Below are 16119 nucleotides of genomic sequence, written 5' to 3'. Positions count from 1 at the left end.
GATCTCCTTGTAAATCTATTCTAAGTTGTGTCTGATAAGCCCAAGCTCCCGATCCCTCCCACTCCCTCCCCCTCCCATCAGGCAGCCACAAGTCTCTTCTCCAAGTCCATATTTTCTTTTCTGTGGAGATGTTCATTTGTACTGGATATTAGATTCCAGTTATAAGTGATATCATATGGTATTTGTCTTTGTCTTTCTGGCTCATTTCACTCAGTATGAGATTCTCTAGTTCCATCCATGTTGCTGCAAATGGCATTATGTCATTCTTTTTTATGGCTGAGTAGTATTCCATTGTATATATATATCACATCTTCCGAATCCAATTATCTGTTGATGGACATTTGGGTTGTTTCCATGTCCTGGCCATTGTGAATAGTGCTGCAGTGAACATGCGGGTGCACGTGTCTCTTTTAAGTAGAGTTTTGTCCGGATAGATGCCCAAGAGTGGGATTGTGGGGTCATATGGAAGAATTTATTTTTTATTTTTATTTTTTTAGAGCTAAGTATAGCTTTATTTTTTATTACTCAATGAATTTATTACATTTGCAGTTGTGCAATGATCATCACAATCCAATTTTATAGGAATTTATGTTTTGATCAAGCCCCTCCCTCAAAATAAATTCATTGCTGATAAACAAAGTGGATAGTGATGAGAAAGTAGATAGAAATGAAACTCTAACATAAAAGTGACTTGGGTAGTATTGTGGCTTTATTATTGTTATGAATCAAGAATCACTGTTTGACTTTGGGAAAGTTATTTTATGTCTTTGGGCTTCAGATTCTTCTTGAGTAAAATGAAGATGATATTAGCACCTACCTCAGGGTTTTTTTGAGGGGGGATTATTCCATTAATTCATATAAATTGCTTAGAACAGCCTGACCTATAGTAAATGTTCAATAACTTACTAAATATTTATACTATATTTAAGGCTGTCAACATTTCTAAACTCATAACTGTATGGCTTAGTCCTTGTCCTGTCTTCTTTTTTCAGGATTTCTATATTTACTCCCTTGCCAAATTCTTATTTTTATTGTTTTGTAATTTCTCACTTTTAAAATTAATTAACTAATTAATATTTTTCTGGCTGCACTTGAGACATATGGAAGTTCCTGGGCTATGGTCCAAATCAGAGCTGCAGCTGCTGGCCTACACCACAGCCATAGCGACGAAGGATCCAAGCCACATCTGCAATGTGCATGGCAGCTTGAGGCAATGCCTGATCCTTAATCCACTGAGTGAGGCCAGGAATTGAACTCGTGTCCTCACGGATACTATACTATTTCAGGTTCTTAACACCCTGAACCACAATAGGAAATCCACTCATTTTGTTTTTGTTATATTGTTTAATACAAAGTAGTTTGACCATCCCTTTAATGGCCTTAGCTACATAATGTTTTTGTAGTTACTGTTCCAAGTGGCTTGTTAAGTCATTTTCATGCGCTAGGACATATTCCTCTCTAAAAGGATTTCTGGAGCAACTGACTGTGCTACATACAATCATACTTGTTCTAAATGTGGGTATGTGTAACTTAATTTATAGAATGTATTTTGATCCAACTTAGCTGCACACTTTTGAAGGTGGTACTCTGATGTATCATCACACTTTGATTATAAGATTGACTTTCGTTCAAGGTCACTTGCTAAGTGCAGAACAGGGATTTTAACTAGACTCTGATTACTTTCTAAAGCCCAAGTTCCTGCTAAGGTATCTAGACAGTTATTTATGTGACCTCATTTAATCCTAACGGCAATCTCAAGAGGCTGGCACTATTGTTATCACTTTTTACAATTAAGGAAACTGAGGCTTAGAGGGGTTGAGTTCACCAAGATCATGCAGCTGGTAAATACCAAAGCTGAAATCTGACAGTCCGCCTTTTGCAGATCTAGTTTTAACAATTATGCTGTATTAACTCCCTCACCAAAGTAAAAGGGGTCAGATAGGCAGAATGGGGGTGTATGTGTCCAGATTAAATAGGTAGTTAAGATGATTTGTTGGAATACAAGCTACTCAGAGCAGCCGTTAAAAGAAAAACAATTCCCTAAAGGAATTCTACGGGATCCTATTGGAATGGTGGCAAGCCAGCCAAACTTAGCTCATGGAATACTGAATTAATAGGCATTTGCCTCATAGCATTAGCTTTCCTGTTGGTTTTTAAGAAGCAAATGAAATGTTAATGTGAAAACCAAGCGGGAGAAACTATTTCTTTTGAGAGGAAATGTATAAGAGCCCTACTCTAGAATCCTGTTAATGTAAGGAGGACGGGAGGACAAGGCTGGGAGGCTTTCGATAAAATCACAGTGGAAGGTGGAGCTTAATAGTGCCGAGCCTGAAAAGATAAAAGATTCAAAGATGTGTGTGTGTGTGTGTGTGTGTGCGCACACGCTTGCGCTTGTTTTATTTTTCTCGCCGCCAACTCCCCTCACTCTCATCTAGCTGGTGATTCGAAGCCTTCTGATGAAAGGCTGGAGACTAACCTCACACAGGGATGACCCTGTGATGCACGGAAGGCTATTTAATGCCCCTGCGAAGTGGTTCTGGGACCAAGATTTTATTATGATTCGTGGATGAGAGTTGTGATCCCACATCTCTGATTTAGAGCCACTTAGGGCTCCAACAGTTCCACCCCTGTATTCTAGAGGAAAATATTCCTTCATGCTCTCTGCCTGATCTGAAAGCAACGCAGCTTCTCTATGTTCCGCCTGGGAGGTGGTTCAATCTTTAGAAATGCGGCGAAGCCTGTCCATCTGCTGGGATGCCTGGCTTTCTGGAATGAACAAGGAGGAGCTTGGCTTTCAATCTGAGTAACTTGAAGATTTTCTGTTTGTAACTTAAAATCGCCGCTTAACTCAAAAGAGACACATGCTCTGGCTTTTGTAGACACTGGGAAAATCAGTGTGACAAAGTGTGATCTAGAAATTCCTGTTTTAATTTTCCTAGGGAAAGAGTAAATTTCTTTTTTCTTTCTTTCTTTTCTTTTCTTTCTTGTTTGTTTTTTCCCCTATTTGGTAGTAGGCAGTTGGCTCAAGTGCTCAGCCTGCCGAACAAGGTGTGTTCGAGAAGGGGATGTGGGGGGAGTAAGGGGAGGAATCAGCCTAGTAGCTCATTGTTCCTGTTAATTCCCAGGAGGCAAGTTCCCACCTTTGTCACCTCCAAACCCGTCCTTCCTTTTCTGCTCCCGCCCTAGGACCCAAAATGCTAATCCCTGGCGTGGTCTCTACTCCCCACCTCCCTGCCTTATCAACCCTCTTTACTGAAGGAGGCTGCAGTATCACGATGGAAAAGTCCCGGAGGAGTGAGCCAGTGCATAGGCGTCAGGGGGGGCAAGAAAAGGGCAATTTGACCCCCAGCGAAGCCGCTCTGGCAGTGTGAACTGAAAGTCCGTAGGTGACTAGGGCGATGGTAACGCCACCTGGAAGTGGCAGTCCAGGGGGCCCACCCCGGCGCGCGCTGCTCCAGGGTCTGTTCCCTATTGGCGGGGCGGGGCCAGGGGGCGGAGCCACTAGAAAGCCCGGCCCCACACGGCGGCTGGAAGACGCCACCGCGGACGCGCGCCTCCCGGGTGAAGTTCCAGAGCTAGACTCAGTTTCGGACTCGGTCTTGCAGCGCCTCTAGGCTGCAGATACCTGCGCTGGGCTCATCCTGGGAAGCCGGGAGAAGAGAGGAGATAGGAGGAGGCGGGAGGTGGGGGGGGAGGAGGAGAGCGGCAGCTTACACACGCCTTCCAGTCCCTCCACTCAGAGCAGCCCAGAAACCGCTGCTGGCGCCACTGCTATCTCTGCCACCGCCGCTGCCACCTGAGGAGACTGCCTGGATCTATCGCTCCCCTGTCGCAACACCCAACGATTCTTTTTTTGGCCCTGGGCTTTCTATGCACACTGCCACTACCATTATTATTATTATTCCGAGAGAAGGTAAATAACTGACCGTCTGAAAAGAACCGAGAACACCTATCCGAATTACTCAAGTGTCTCCCGGGAAGAGAGGGGTCGCTGGTTCCGGGAAGAGCAGGCGAAGGGGACAAGGGCGGGTGTTTAAGGGGAGCCAGGAGGAGTTGGGGCACTGCGTGGTGGAAAGTTGCGGGCGGCGGAGACCCGGAGGTGCAGCGCCACAACCCAGAGGGCGGTGTGTCTGGGAAAAGCCGCTGCCCCCAGCGTCCCGACCCGCGAGCTCGCGGGCAGCGCGGGGCCGGGAACGACGCCCCCTCCTGCGGTGCGGAGTCAGTCGGTGCTCCCAGAGAAGGAGGAGGAATATGGCATCGAAGGCGGCCCCCTCCTGCCGTCTGGTCTTCTGCCTCTTGATCTCAGCTGCTGCTCTTCGGCCAGGTAAGCAAGGGCCTCGGAGCAGCCCCAGGCCGAGCCGGGCCGGGGGGTCAGTTTCCCAGTTTCCCGGCCCCGGCCTTACAACCCTGGGGCGGTGCTCCCAGGCGCACGTGGGGGGCAGGTAGCTAAGGGAACAGCGGTGCAGGCACAGAGCTGGCCCTGATTTCCCTCACCTGTGCCACACGTTTGGGTTCAGTCGGTTGGCTTAAGTTCGGGCAGCTCCTGGGGGCACTAATTAAATCTCTGGGAAGTTTGGGTGCGGCTCGGGTCGGGGTTCCAGGGGTCCTCGGTCAGGCTTCGTTTGGCTCTCTCTTCCTCCTGCGGCTCCCTTCTGGGCAGCCAGCTCTTGCCCTCTGAACAGTACCTCCGTCTCAGGATATCAAAGTCCACGTCACTGAGCTCCGGGCAGTTTTCCTTTCGCTTAGCTCTCTGAGTCAACAATTCGCACTTTTTCGAGATAAATTCCCTGGTAACTTCCCCTGGGTAATAGGTGAAGGAATGGGAGGGGTAGAAGAGAAAGGGAGGACTTTAATCACTGCCTTTAGAAACCTCCTAAAGCTCCCATCATGGTTTGCCCCCTCCCCCGCCCCGCCCCGTCTTGTCTGGATGGGTGCTGAGGGTAGAGATGATGAGGGTATGGGTGGTGGCAGGCAAAGAACGCAGCCTGGACTGGAATTCGCAGCTAGGTTTGTGATCCCTTGATGAGGGAGTTGTGATTGTTTAGGACCTGTCATTCAACCTCAGTTCTCAGTTCTCTATTGAGCTTTGGAATTAAAAAAGGCAAAAACCCCAACAACTAATACATCGAGTCTGGAAATCCCTTTCCTCACCCTTAGGGACGTCCCCTGGCGCTGTCATCCTGAGTCCCGCAGGGCGGCAGACAGGAGTTGGTCCTAACAGGGCATTCTGAGTGCTCGCGGTCACTTGACAGAGCAGCAGGTTAATTTTTAGCTAGACTTGAGGATTTGGGGGGGGGGGGATTTTTTTCTCCTTTTGAAGTTTTGATCTCTAGCCCCTCGTATACAGTTGAAAGTAAAACTCCTACTTCCTGTTATTTCGGCCTGTTTGTTCTCGTGCCCTTTTCTTTAGTTTTGATCAAAGAAAAAACTCATTTCCTTTTTGCATCTTTAATTTCTGCACATCTTTTCAGTCGTTGGCTAACTGAGGTCAAAGTAGAAGTTTGAAAACCCCTGGATCTCTACAAGGAAAAGAGAGAACGTGGGGCTGGGGCTAGAGCTTGAAAATCCCTAATGTTTGTGAGTTGCTGTTGGCTGTGTGTCTTTGTGGTGGTGGCACGCGGGAAGTGGGTGCCCTCTCCCAATCTGATCTCTTTTTAAAAGTTACATTTCTGGTTGAGGTAATGAGCTCAACTGCTGTTCTGAGGCTAAAGAGGCATCTGAGACAAATCTCTGCTCAGAGGCGGGGCTGGAAAAGGAGAGTTGAACCGGATTTAGAGCAGGTGGGGTGAGGTAAGAACACCTGGGAGGTGGGAAGGTGAGACCCCCTCATGGGTTTGGCACAGTATGGATTTCACTTTTTCACGATCCCAGGGTCCGATGTAGGAAGGAAGGGCACTCATTCTGGAGCCAAGGGGAGAGGAAGGAGGACGAGGGTGCTGTAGTTTGTAAAACGCGATGATCACACGCCTCCGGTTGATTTTCAGTTTAACCCCCTAGCCACTTTGAGGGTGTAGTGTTACCTACACCCCCCACCCTGGACCACACGCACACGCCCAGTTTCCTTTTCCGTGCTGGAATTTATTTTCAGTTGGGCCACCTCGGAGGACAGGTTTTTCCGCACAAGTAACTGCTAAAAGGGGTTCCGCTTTCAGGTCTTCGCAGCAATTCTTGTGGCTCAGCAAACACGCAGCGTTTCTAGCTGCGCGCTTTCAGCCAGTGGGGCAGCGCTCTCTTGCCGCCGCCAAGCCGCGGCTGATGGGGGGTCCGGAGTCTTAGACTCTCACATCAGCGGTTTCCTTTTATTTACCCACCTGGAATAGGGGCCCGATTCTCACCGAGGAGCCAGGGTGTTTCAAAAGAAAGGATTATGGCACTAAAGGGCCATGCCCAGACTCAGGACGCAAGTCCTGGGCGGCAAGGGCTCCTCTTTCCGAGCCCTGTGCACAGTTGAGCTCGGTGCTAGCAGCTAATGCCATGCCAATAGCTGGCTTAGGCCAAGGGACTAACTGACTGCCCCGCCTTCATTTCCGGAGCATTTTTGACAGTGTGTATCCAGATCTAGAGGACCAGAAAATGAGTTTGTGAAACTGCCCCTGCAGGTCTTTCGGTCCGAAGTAACTACACAGTCATTGTTGTGTTTTAGGCATGGCATGTTACCTGTTTTTAAGGGAGGAGGAAAACATCTATGAACCACGGAAACTGAATTCGGAGAGTAAAGGCAATGAAGTATGTGCTCAGCATCCGAGGGAGCAAGAATCTCATTATTTTTGTAGAAAGAGCGTCAGCCTGTGGTGACATTTTGTATTGCTAAAAAAAAAAAAAAATCTTTCCTTGATTATTTACAGTAGGGAGGTGGGGCCCTGAAGTTAACCCTTTCTTCTCTTGGGTCTTCTGTGTGCACCCCTCTCTGGAATGATTTTTAATTGCTCACTGATAAAAGGTTCATTCCAAGACATAAGCACACTTAAAGCTTTTCTTCAGTGGAAAATTATGTTTGGAATATATCCCATTTATCTCAATAGGCCTTGGGAAAAGCATCAATTCAAATAATGCCCTTTCAGGCTACCTGATGTGGGACTATTAAAATTTATAATTTCAAAGCTGTAAACTGCTTAGTGGCTAGTAAATATTGCTTTTTCTTTGATGATTTATTTAATCCAATAGCAATTTACAATTTAATGGGGTGCTATTTTCAGTAAACTGCTCTTCTAGGTTTGGCTCAGGACCATTTACCTTCAGGCACTTGAGCAAGTCATTTCACCATTTTGGACTTCAGCATTCTCATGTGTAAAGAAAAGGATGGACTAAGGCTCTGCTCTCTGAGACTTCTGCCAACTGAAAATTCTGTTTCTAATGACCTAAGGTAAAAAGCCCATTTAGACAAGGCAGAGTCATATTCCAATTGTATTTTTCTAATGCTTTTAGACAGTCTGAACAGACACAATTCATATAAATTGTATTACTAGAAAAATGTCAGTGGCTCCCAATTGCTAGTTTCCTATCCTTTTTCCTACTTTTATAAGCTTGTATCTTGTGATTACTCCTCCAGGCCTGAATAAGACTAATATATATATATACATAAGGGAAAGAATTAGTCTCCTATTCTCCTGGGAAAAGAGACTCCAACAATAAGAAAGGGTTTTAAGTATAAAACAAACAAACAAACCAACCCAAACCATTAATGCAACTTATTCCCTTCTAAAAGCCTGGCTTTATTTAAACTGCATGTACAGTTCCTAGAATGAAATGTAAGTGATGGTGCTGTGAATAGTTCATGTGACAAAGCTTTACATGTACACCCGAAAAATTCTCTTAAACAAAGAAGTTGATTTGCTCCATGGTTGTAAGTGCAATATAAAAGGAAACAGAAAATACTAATGCTTTCCTATTGCTTTCAAATCTACAGAAATCCAAAATATTTTCATGACTAGAGTCTAGATTTTTTCTGACTTTTTAGAAAATTCAAAGTAGCTTATCTTTTTAAATAGAAATTTAGGAGAGAATCCTTGTCTACTGTTGACATATTAAAAAGAAGAAAATCAACAAAAACCTACTTTGAGTCCTAAGTGTTAGTAGAAAATTCTTTATATTGGAGTCAGTACTCAACTGTTCAGTTTTTAGTTATGCCATATAAGAATGATGTAACCTTGGGAAAGTTATTTTTCTGCTCCTTTTTATTTTCCATCTGTAAAATTATCTCCCTATGTAATTCATAGTCTTGCTTTTGGCGAGATTAGTAACTCCCTTTCTCAGCATTTTGAATTTTTCAAGTAAACCATGCTATACTAATTAAGACTTTCATTATATTCCTAATAAAATAACATTCTTTAATTATCCTGCTTAATTACCACTTTGACCATTTTATTAAAAGCAGGCAAAATGTTCCTTTTTTTTTGTCCCTCAAGTTTTCATGACACTAAATGTAAGCCTTTGTAAAACTGAGCACTAGGTTGTCAGCATTACTTAGTGTAAGATGGCAGCACTTTGTCATATAATATTTTAAATGCTTAATAATCTCCTTGTTTTATATTCCCAGGCACACCTCTTTTTGTTCTGGCCATTTATTTCACATTAAACGTCATCAAAGAGTCCTAGCTCTCTGAAGCTATTAACTCAAGTAGACACATGCAATATATATCCCAAATATGCAGGAGAGCAACATAGGTGCAGCTGTGATAAAAGACTGTCTCTGTGCCTGTGTGTATAAACAGAAACTTAAATTTAATTCTTCCCAAAGTGTTAAGTTTATTCTTCATTGGTAGGTTTTCACAAAGGCCCATTTTTTTTCTTACGCATGAATATATGTGGCACATTAAGAAATGAGCTAACTCACTAGAATGCTAAAGAAAGTTTTCTTGGGAGTGGTGGTGATGAATTAATATTTATTTGATTATTAGTTTTGGAGATAAGCCCCTTTTTATTTTCAATAAAAAATAAAAAAGACCAGAAAAAATGTCTTTATATTTCTCATTACTTTTTAAAAAAAATTAGGGCAAAAGTTTCTTTTCCCTATGGATAACAAAGCCAAGACTAAAATATATTTCTATATTTACGAAGAGGATTTATAAGCTCTTTGAAAACATTAAATCCTACGGTTATTACAAGTATCCCAATAGCGTACAAATATCATATATTTGGAGTTACTGATATTTTCATCCAGCTATTTTCTCTGTTTAAAAAACAAAATTTATATTCTTTCCCCCTAACCTTATTAGACAGAATACCATGTATATTTCAGCTAGGACTAGTTCCAAATGTGCTGTGGTATTCGGTAATTGTTTTATGGTAACATATTATCATAGCCCATTATTGTAGTGTATGTTCCAAGAATGAAATTAGTTTTTAGTGCTTCCTCTCTTATTTATCCAGTCAGTTCTCAATTATCCCTTACATTCAAGGGGAAATCAGAGTTGTACACAATCCAAAACAGTTTCTAATCAAAGGATTACATAATTTAACTTTCAGTTGAAGTGAGATACTTCAATGAACATGACTGTGTCTGCTTGTCTAAGAATTCACAGTATTGTAACATAATGAAACTAAATTTTGGGAGAATAATCAGAAATTAGACAGCTTTGTAGCTTCTCCGCTTTGCTTCCTCCCTTTCTCCCACCCCTACCCCTAAAGCTCTATTCTCTATCACTCCATGAACCATACATCCTGGTATATCCAAGACATTCCTGGTTTATTCCTGGTTTATTCAATTATTAATGGTGCCCTTTTAACTCTCAAAGGTATAGTTTGGATGACAAATTATATGGTCGCAATAATTATTAATGACTTGACTGTCTATGTGTCTGTCTTAGAATACTTAACTGTAAGACATGAATTCCTCATCCTGACAAACTGCATACTTCTAACCTTTTTAAGTATTAGCTATAGTGAAGTATCAATAAAGGATTATAGTCCCTTTAATGTCAAGTATAAGAGAGATATACTTCATATATAAAGCATATATATATGTATAGATATAGATATATATATAAAGCTGGAACCCCAGAATATTACAGTAGGTATGGAACATTAAAGATGCCATGATTTGGAATGGAAACCGAATTGACCTGAGATGCCAAGAGAATAATGGTGCTTGAAATTCACCTGGGGGCTATACTTAGCTATGGAGTTATCTAGGGAAAGTCTATTTCAGTTCCATCCTGAAATCTTTTCTTAGCCAACTGCACAATTCCTATTCTGTTATTCCGTGAGGTTTCTTGGTAGCTTCACTATCAAGTTAGATCTAAAAATAAATTACCAGGGATGTCTATAAAACTGAAGGAAAGTCTCAAGTCTTTTTTGTACATGTGAGCTACAGTTATGTCAGTTAGATATGATGACTTGATTTGGGGCAGCAAGGTCATGGCTAGGCCAGTTGGTGCCAAGATTGATTATTCTCAGTTGGGCACTCCACATGTTGTTTGGTTCAGCTATCTCTGGGTATCTCAGGTATTCAGAAAATTCCAAAAGCAGATGGAGATAGGAAAGGTGAGCAGGTATTATCTAAGCATATGAGTAAAGGATGCCATCAATTTATCCTTATCAATAGGATGGAAAGAAGGAGAGGAAATTGGACACTGTCGCTACAGCTCTTATCGGCACATTCCCAAGTATTTTCCCTAATAGTTGGGAGCTTTCTGGGTATAAAATTTACCTAGCTCCCAATCAAGCAAAAAACATAAAAAGAAGTCTAACTCCTCTTATTAAAATTTTGAACCACAGTGCATTAGCGGTTCTATAAGTGGTAACTATGGTTTTTAATAAAGTATTCCAAATCATAGTTGTTTAAAACTATGTTGTTAAAAACATTTTGTGTATTTCATTATTTTTCAGGCTGGCAATTTAGTCTGGACAGTTGGATGCTTTTCGATTTTAGCTTGATGTCTTCAGTCTATTGTAGTCTGCCGTGGGTCAGCCTAGACATCATTGCTTCTGGGATTTGACTGGTTGTTCAAGGAAGAGTAACTCTTTTCCATGGACTTTTCTTTTCTCATGGGCTTCCCTAAGCTTGTTCTCCCGATGGAAGCCAGGTTCTGAGAGAGAGCAGAAGTGGCAAACTTCTGGCAAACCATCACATTTGCTACCTTTTGTTGGTAAAGACAAGTTCCAAGCCCAGCTCAAATTCAGGGGTGGAGAAATCATTTCCAGGTATTTAATGGAAAGAGCTAAGAACACTTTGCAAAGGATGTGGGTAGAGACTAGGAGAGAGTACTGTAATTATTTTTTCAATCAGTCTCTCTCTCACAATAGTAGTGAGGGATGTGGCAGCAGCAAAGAATGCTTATTGCAAATCCCTAGCCCCATATTCACAATTTACACTCTCCTCTTCTAGATCCTTGGGCAAAAAATATTATAGAAGATCATGTAGTGTCTATAAGAATACTGTTTCCTACTGCTCAAAGTTTATCTTCCCCTGGAATAAAATTATGGAAAGTTGTTTGTGTGTGTGTGTGTGTGTGTGTGTAAGGAGGGAGGGGGAAAGACAGAGTGGAGTGACAGAGAGAGGGAGTGAAAGACAGAGAATGATTGGAAGGTTAAAGGCATGCAGTTTATGATCAGAAGCTAAACTGTGGTAGAAAAGAGATCCTCGGAAAAAAGAGAAGGTGCTTTATCTTGTTCAGTTCTCTTATTTGACATTTCAGATAGATGAAGACATGGGTAAAGATATTACCTGAAATTCAATAGAAAATATAACCACCTTGTTTAAAGGCAACCATGTTTTATAGTTCGATGTATATTTAGACCCATAGGTTCAAGGTTTTGGAGCTATGAAGAACCTTGAAATTACTCAGCTACTTATCTAAGTTTATATTGTTAACCACTCCAAGATTAAAACTCTTGTCAATTAATCATTCAATCTCTATAATAGCATTCAATGAATATTTTTTGAGTGTTCAGTATGTGCAAAGCATTGGACTTGGTTTTGAAGATAAATGCAATAAACTCATTACTGGATAGTCAAGGTCCTGCCATATCAAGAAATTATGTTCTCTCTAGGAAACAGACATCAGTGAACTAATTGTATAATTATTTGCTAGAACTTTGGCTGAGAGCTATAAGGATGCATAAAGAGCATTTTACATCACTGTGGCCACATTTGGTCTGGAGTTTAGGAAAATATCAGAAAGGTTCTTTCAGGAAGTGATAGCTGAAATATGTGCTGATAAATAATCAAACAAAAGATATGAGCTGAGAGAATGGTATGAGGGAAAGCATTGAGGTGGGAGGAACATGGCTTCTGCCTCTTGAGGTAGCGAGGAATTCCTCGAAGTTGTTCAAACACTTTTTTGTAATTTCCCTAATTTACTTGCCAGTTGTGGTGTTCAGAAGAGGATCTCTTTGATCTTATTCAGATGCTTATACACTAGCAAATATTTGCACATATACTCCCTCCCTTTTAAAAATACCTAGTAGGAACATACTACACACACCATTTTCTTCCTTTTCTTTTTCACTTAGAAGCATAATCTGAAGTTTGGGAATATCTAATATCAACAGATATAGCTCTACCCCTTCTTAACATGGTGAATTGGAGTTTATTGTATGAACCATGATTAACCATTTCCCCAGTTCTTGGAAATTTATATTTTTTTAATCTTTATTATAATCAATATGGCAGTGAATATCCTAAGACCTATTTTTGTTCATATGTGCAATTATATTGGCAGGAAAATGTCTTAGAAGTGAAATTGCTGAGTCAACAAATATGTGTATTTTTCATTTAGAAAGAAGTTCTAAAATTACAATTCAAAGAGTATATACCTGTTTTATACATTTGAAAGTTGCTGAGAAAATAGTTCTTAAAAATTCTGATCACAGGAAAAAAATTTTAACTATGTGGGATGATGGATGTTAACTAAGCTTATTGTGGTGATCATTTTTGCAGTATGTATGCCTATCACATCATTATGTTGTACACCTAAAATGAATATATGTCAGATATACCTCAGTTTTAAAAAAGAGTGTAAATACATGGGGATGCACCTTCCTCATACTTCCTCCATAGCTCTGTACTATTAATATAACCTTTCTAAAAGCAGGATAATATTTATTTAAAACTTGTGGAAGAAATGAGAATTATAGGAGTAATAGTCACATATACTCACATGTAAGGTGAAAGCTGTAGATAGATTGGTGCCTAATTTTATTACACATGAGATGGTGCCACAAATGGGGGAAAGAAGTGCATTTATTATGAATTATTATCACTGCTCTTTCCACATAAGATGGGTAACTTGTATAACATAAACCATGTAATTGTAAGCTATATTTTCTTCCATTTTGGAAGATGCATTCTCTGTGGGATTGTATTAACTAAAGCAATGGATTAAGAGGCAACAAGCTGTGAGCCTTAAGAATAGTTGATAATGTTTTTCGTTACACAAATGGTTTCCAAATATTTGTGTTGGTTCATTGCAGATGCAATATAAATTGTGTGGGTGGTCTAACTAATACCATTTTGTAAATACTGTATAATAGGTTTTACTAAAGACCTCAGTTATTTTTAAGTAAATCATATTTTGAATAGCTCTTCCGACAAGTTTGTTTTAACAGGTTTGTCAAAATTGTTGATGAGCTGATAGAAAGAAAGCACCATCTTCTGTAAATTCATAAGAAACATCAGTGCTATTAAATGTTTCACCCTGTAATTTTTGGACATATGGAAAAGAGCAAAAAATTTTTATACTCACTTTTTACAGAGGAAAACTATAAAAAATAAGTAGTTGAAAAGTTTTCAACAAGTATATGCTCAAGATTTTTTTAAAACAAGTTAACAAATATTCACAATGGACTTAGTATACACATACTGTAATTTTATGAATAAAGCAGTTTCTGTCTAGCATTTAGTTTTAAATGTTCAAACTTGTGGCATTTATACTTCATACTGCAAGCATTTTCTCTATCTGGTGATAGGTGTGACACTTTCCAAGAAAAATGTTTATGTTGGTCGTAAGACATAGGTTTTATATTTTTTGCAGAGATGGGTATAGCTCTAAATATGAATAATGATTTGATATCAGATATAAGAGTAAAATGCAATACATATTTGGATTTACCCTGCTTTTCTTATCATACTAGAATGGCAAATGTGTATCTTTTTATAAAGACAAAACCTGCATCTGCTCAGCTGTTTTTCTCTTTGCTGATAATAAATATATCTTCTTTCTAAAATAAATGATAAAACAGTAAAAAGAGTGGAATTTTCAGGTATGGTTTGGAGGTTATCATTTTTTAGAATTGATCCTAAATGTTTATCTAGAAAGAATTCTAACTGCCTGAGTTGTGATTTTTTTGTGTGTGTGTACATGGTGTGTTTATACCTCAGTGATATTAAAAATAATTGCTTATTTTCTATGGACTGCCAATTCTTACAGATTTTATAGCCTATATTGCATTGCACAGGAGTTCAAGAGCTTGGGCCATGGATCAGAACATTAGTTTGATTACTTGATCTTGGCTTTATTTTCTCATTTATAAAATGAGAGCTACAATACTATCAAGTTCATTTGACATGAATATTCAAAAAGATGAGTCTCAGTGCATGTCTCAGTGCCTGGACTCTCAATCAATAGTTATCACTATGAATCACATTTTGTAGTAATCATAATGTTATAATAAATGCCAGTTTATTCATATCAGAAAAATAGGTGAAATACCTCATTTTACTAATTGGAAGATAACTTTACTCATTTAAGTACATTTTTGAGTTTCCATAACAAAATCGGAATTCATATTCTAATTAGAACTTTTCATAGTCCCAATATCTGAAAATCACTTTTCAGTTTTATCAACTGAGGGAAAACGAAAGAAAAATACAAATTGAAAATTACAGCCTTAAAATGTAATTTTCCACAAACAAAACCTATTTTAAAAATACATATTCTGGAGTTCCCGTAGTGGCTCAGTGGTTTAACAAGCCTGACCAGCATCCATGAGGACACGGGTTTGATCCTTGGCCTTGCTCAGTGGATCAAGGATCCAGCGTTTCCATGAGCTGTGGTGTAGGTAACAGACGTGGCTCGGATCCTGAGTTGCTGTGGCTGTGATACACGCCAGCGGCTACTGTGCCGATTCCACCCCTAGCCTGAGAACCTCCATATCCTTCAGGTGCGGCCCTAAAAAGACAAAAAAATAAAATAAAGTAAAATAAAATTAAAATAAAATAAAATAAAATACATGTTCTAAAGTTATAAAGACATGTGCAATTCATGAAATTATTCTTAGAAATTGGTACTTCATATGCGTTCCTATAATTTGAAAGGTATTAGAGCTTCGAAAGAGAAAAATTTTACAATTATTATAATGGAATTATTTTGAAGATAAAATTATGATTTTAAATACAAGGCACATTTTCTCAACTATAATTCAATAGAGGGAGCTCCACTACGTTCCTTTTATGAGCATTGTAGGATACTTATATTTATTATGATTTTCTGGTGACTTCTAAGTTAATAGTGAAATTATTAAAAATCTGTAATTTTAATGTTAATGATACTTTGGAAATTAAATACTACCTTCCTCTTATTCATGGAATTCAAAAAATGCTTCTACAAATAGTATATGTTTTAAAACTCTTGGTTCTCTGTACCCTTTGGATAATAAATCACTGGAAGAAATTATAGTAAGTATACTCTTGAAAGCATACTTTAATATAGTAAGGCATCAAAGGAGAACAAAGCTTATTTCCAATGATAAAGTAATTAATATTTTTGATAATACATTTCTGATAGCTATTGCATGAACACAGTTGTATATTGGAATAAGGAAAAATAGCTGATATTTTTCTCTGCCCAGATTTTTAACCAAGTGATTATAGATTTCTATGTGGATGTGGCTTATGTTCACATCTTTCCTTTTTAAAAATTGTCCCAAATATCCTCTTGATTTAAGTAGCTTCAACTATATTGTTAATCTAAGTTGATATCCATCATGTGTGTCATCGTGACAATTTATTTACCTTTTATGAGATTCACTTTTGTCATGGAAGTATTATCCCATATGATTTTCAGCATCTTTGCATCTTAAAAATTCAAAGATTCAAAATTATATTTTCACTTAGAAAATTTTTATAGGTTTGAATCAATGGAAAGCAATCCCTTTTACTGGAGATCCAATTAAGAAAAA

General features: G+C 39.4%; 1 protein-coding gene across 4 annotated transcripts in view; it reads left to right on the top strand.

Moving 5' to 3' along the window:
- The window catches only part of ALCAM (activated leukocyte cell adhesion molecule), a 203251-nt gene continuing 190647 nt past the window's right edge, over window positions 3516-16119 (top strand). For 3 of the 4 annotated variants that reach the window (XM_003358827.5, XM_021070497.1, XM_021070498.1), the window contains exon 1: window positions 3517-4324. In XM_003358827.5, the coding sequence (XP_003358875.3) occupies window positions 4252-4324 (73 nt within the window). In that variant the 5' untranslated portion in view covers window positions 3517-4251. Of the gene's footprint in view, window positions 4325-16119 lie in introns of all 4 variants that reach the window. The other variant, XM_013982482.2, reaches the window with a different exon arrangement.

The sequence above is a fragment of the Sus scrofa genome, chromosome 13 (genome assembly GCF_000003025.6).
Source record: "Sus scrofa isolate TJ Tabasco breed Duroc chromosome 13, Sscrofa11.1, whole genome shotgun sequence".
NCBI lineage: Eukaryota > Metazoa > Chordata > Mammalia > Artiodactyla > Suidae > Sus > Sus scrofa.
The sequence above is the reverse complement of the archived record's forward strand: the minus strand, read 5'-3'. Positions and strand labels throughout refer to the sequence as shown.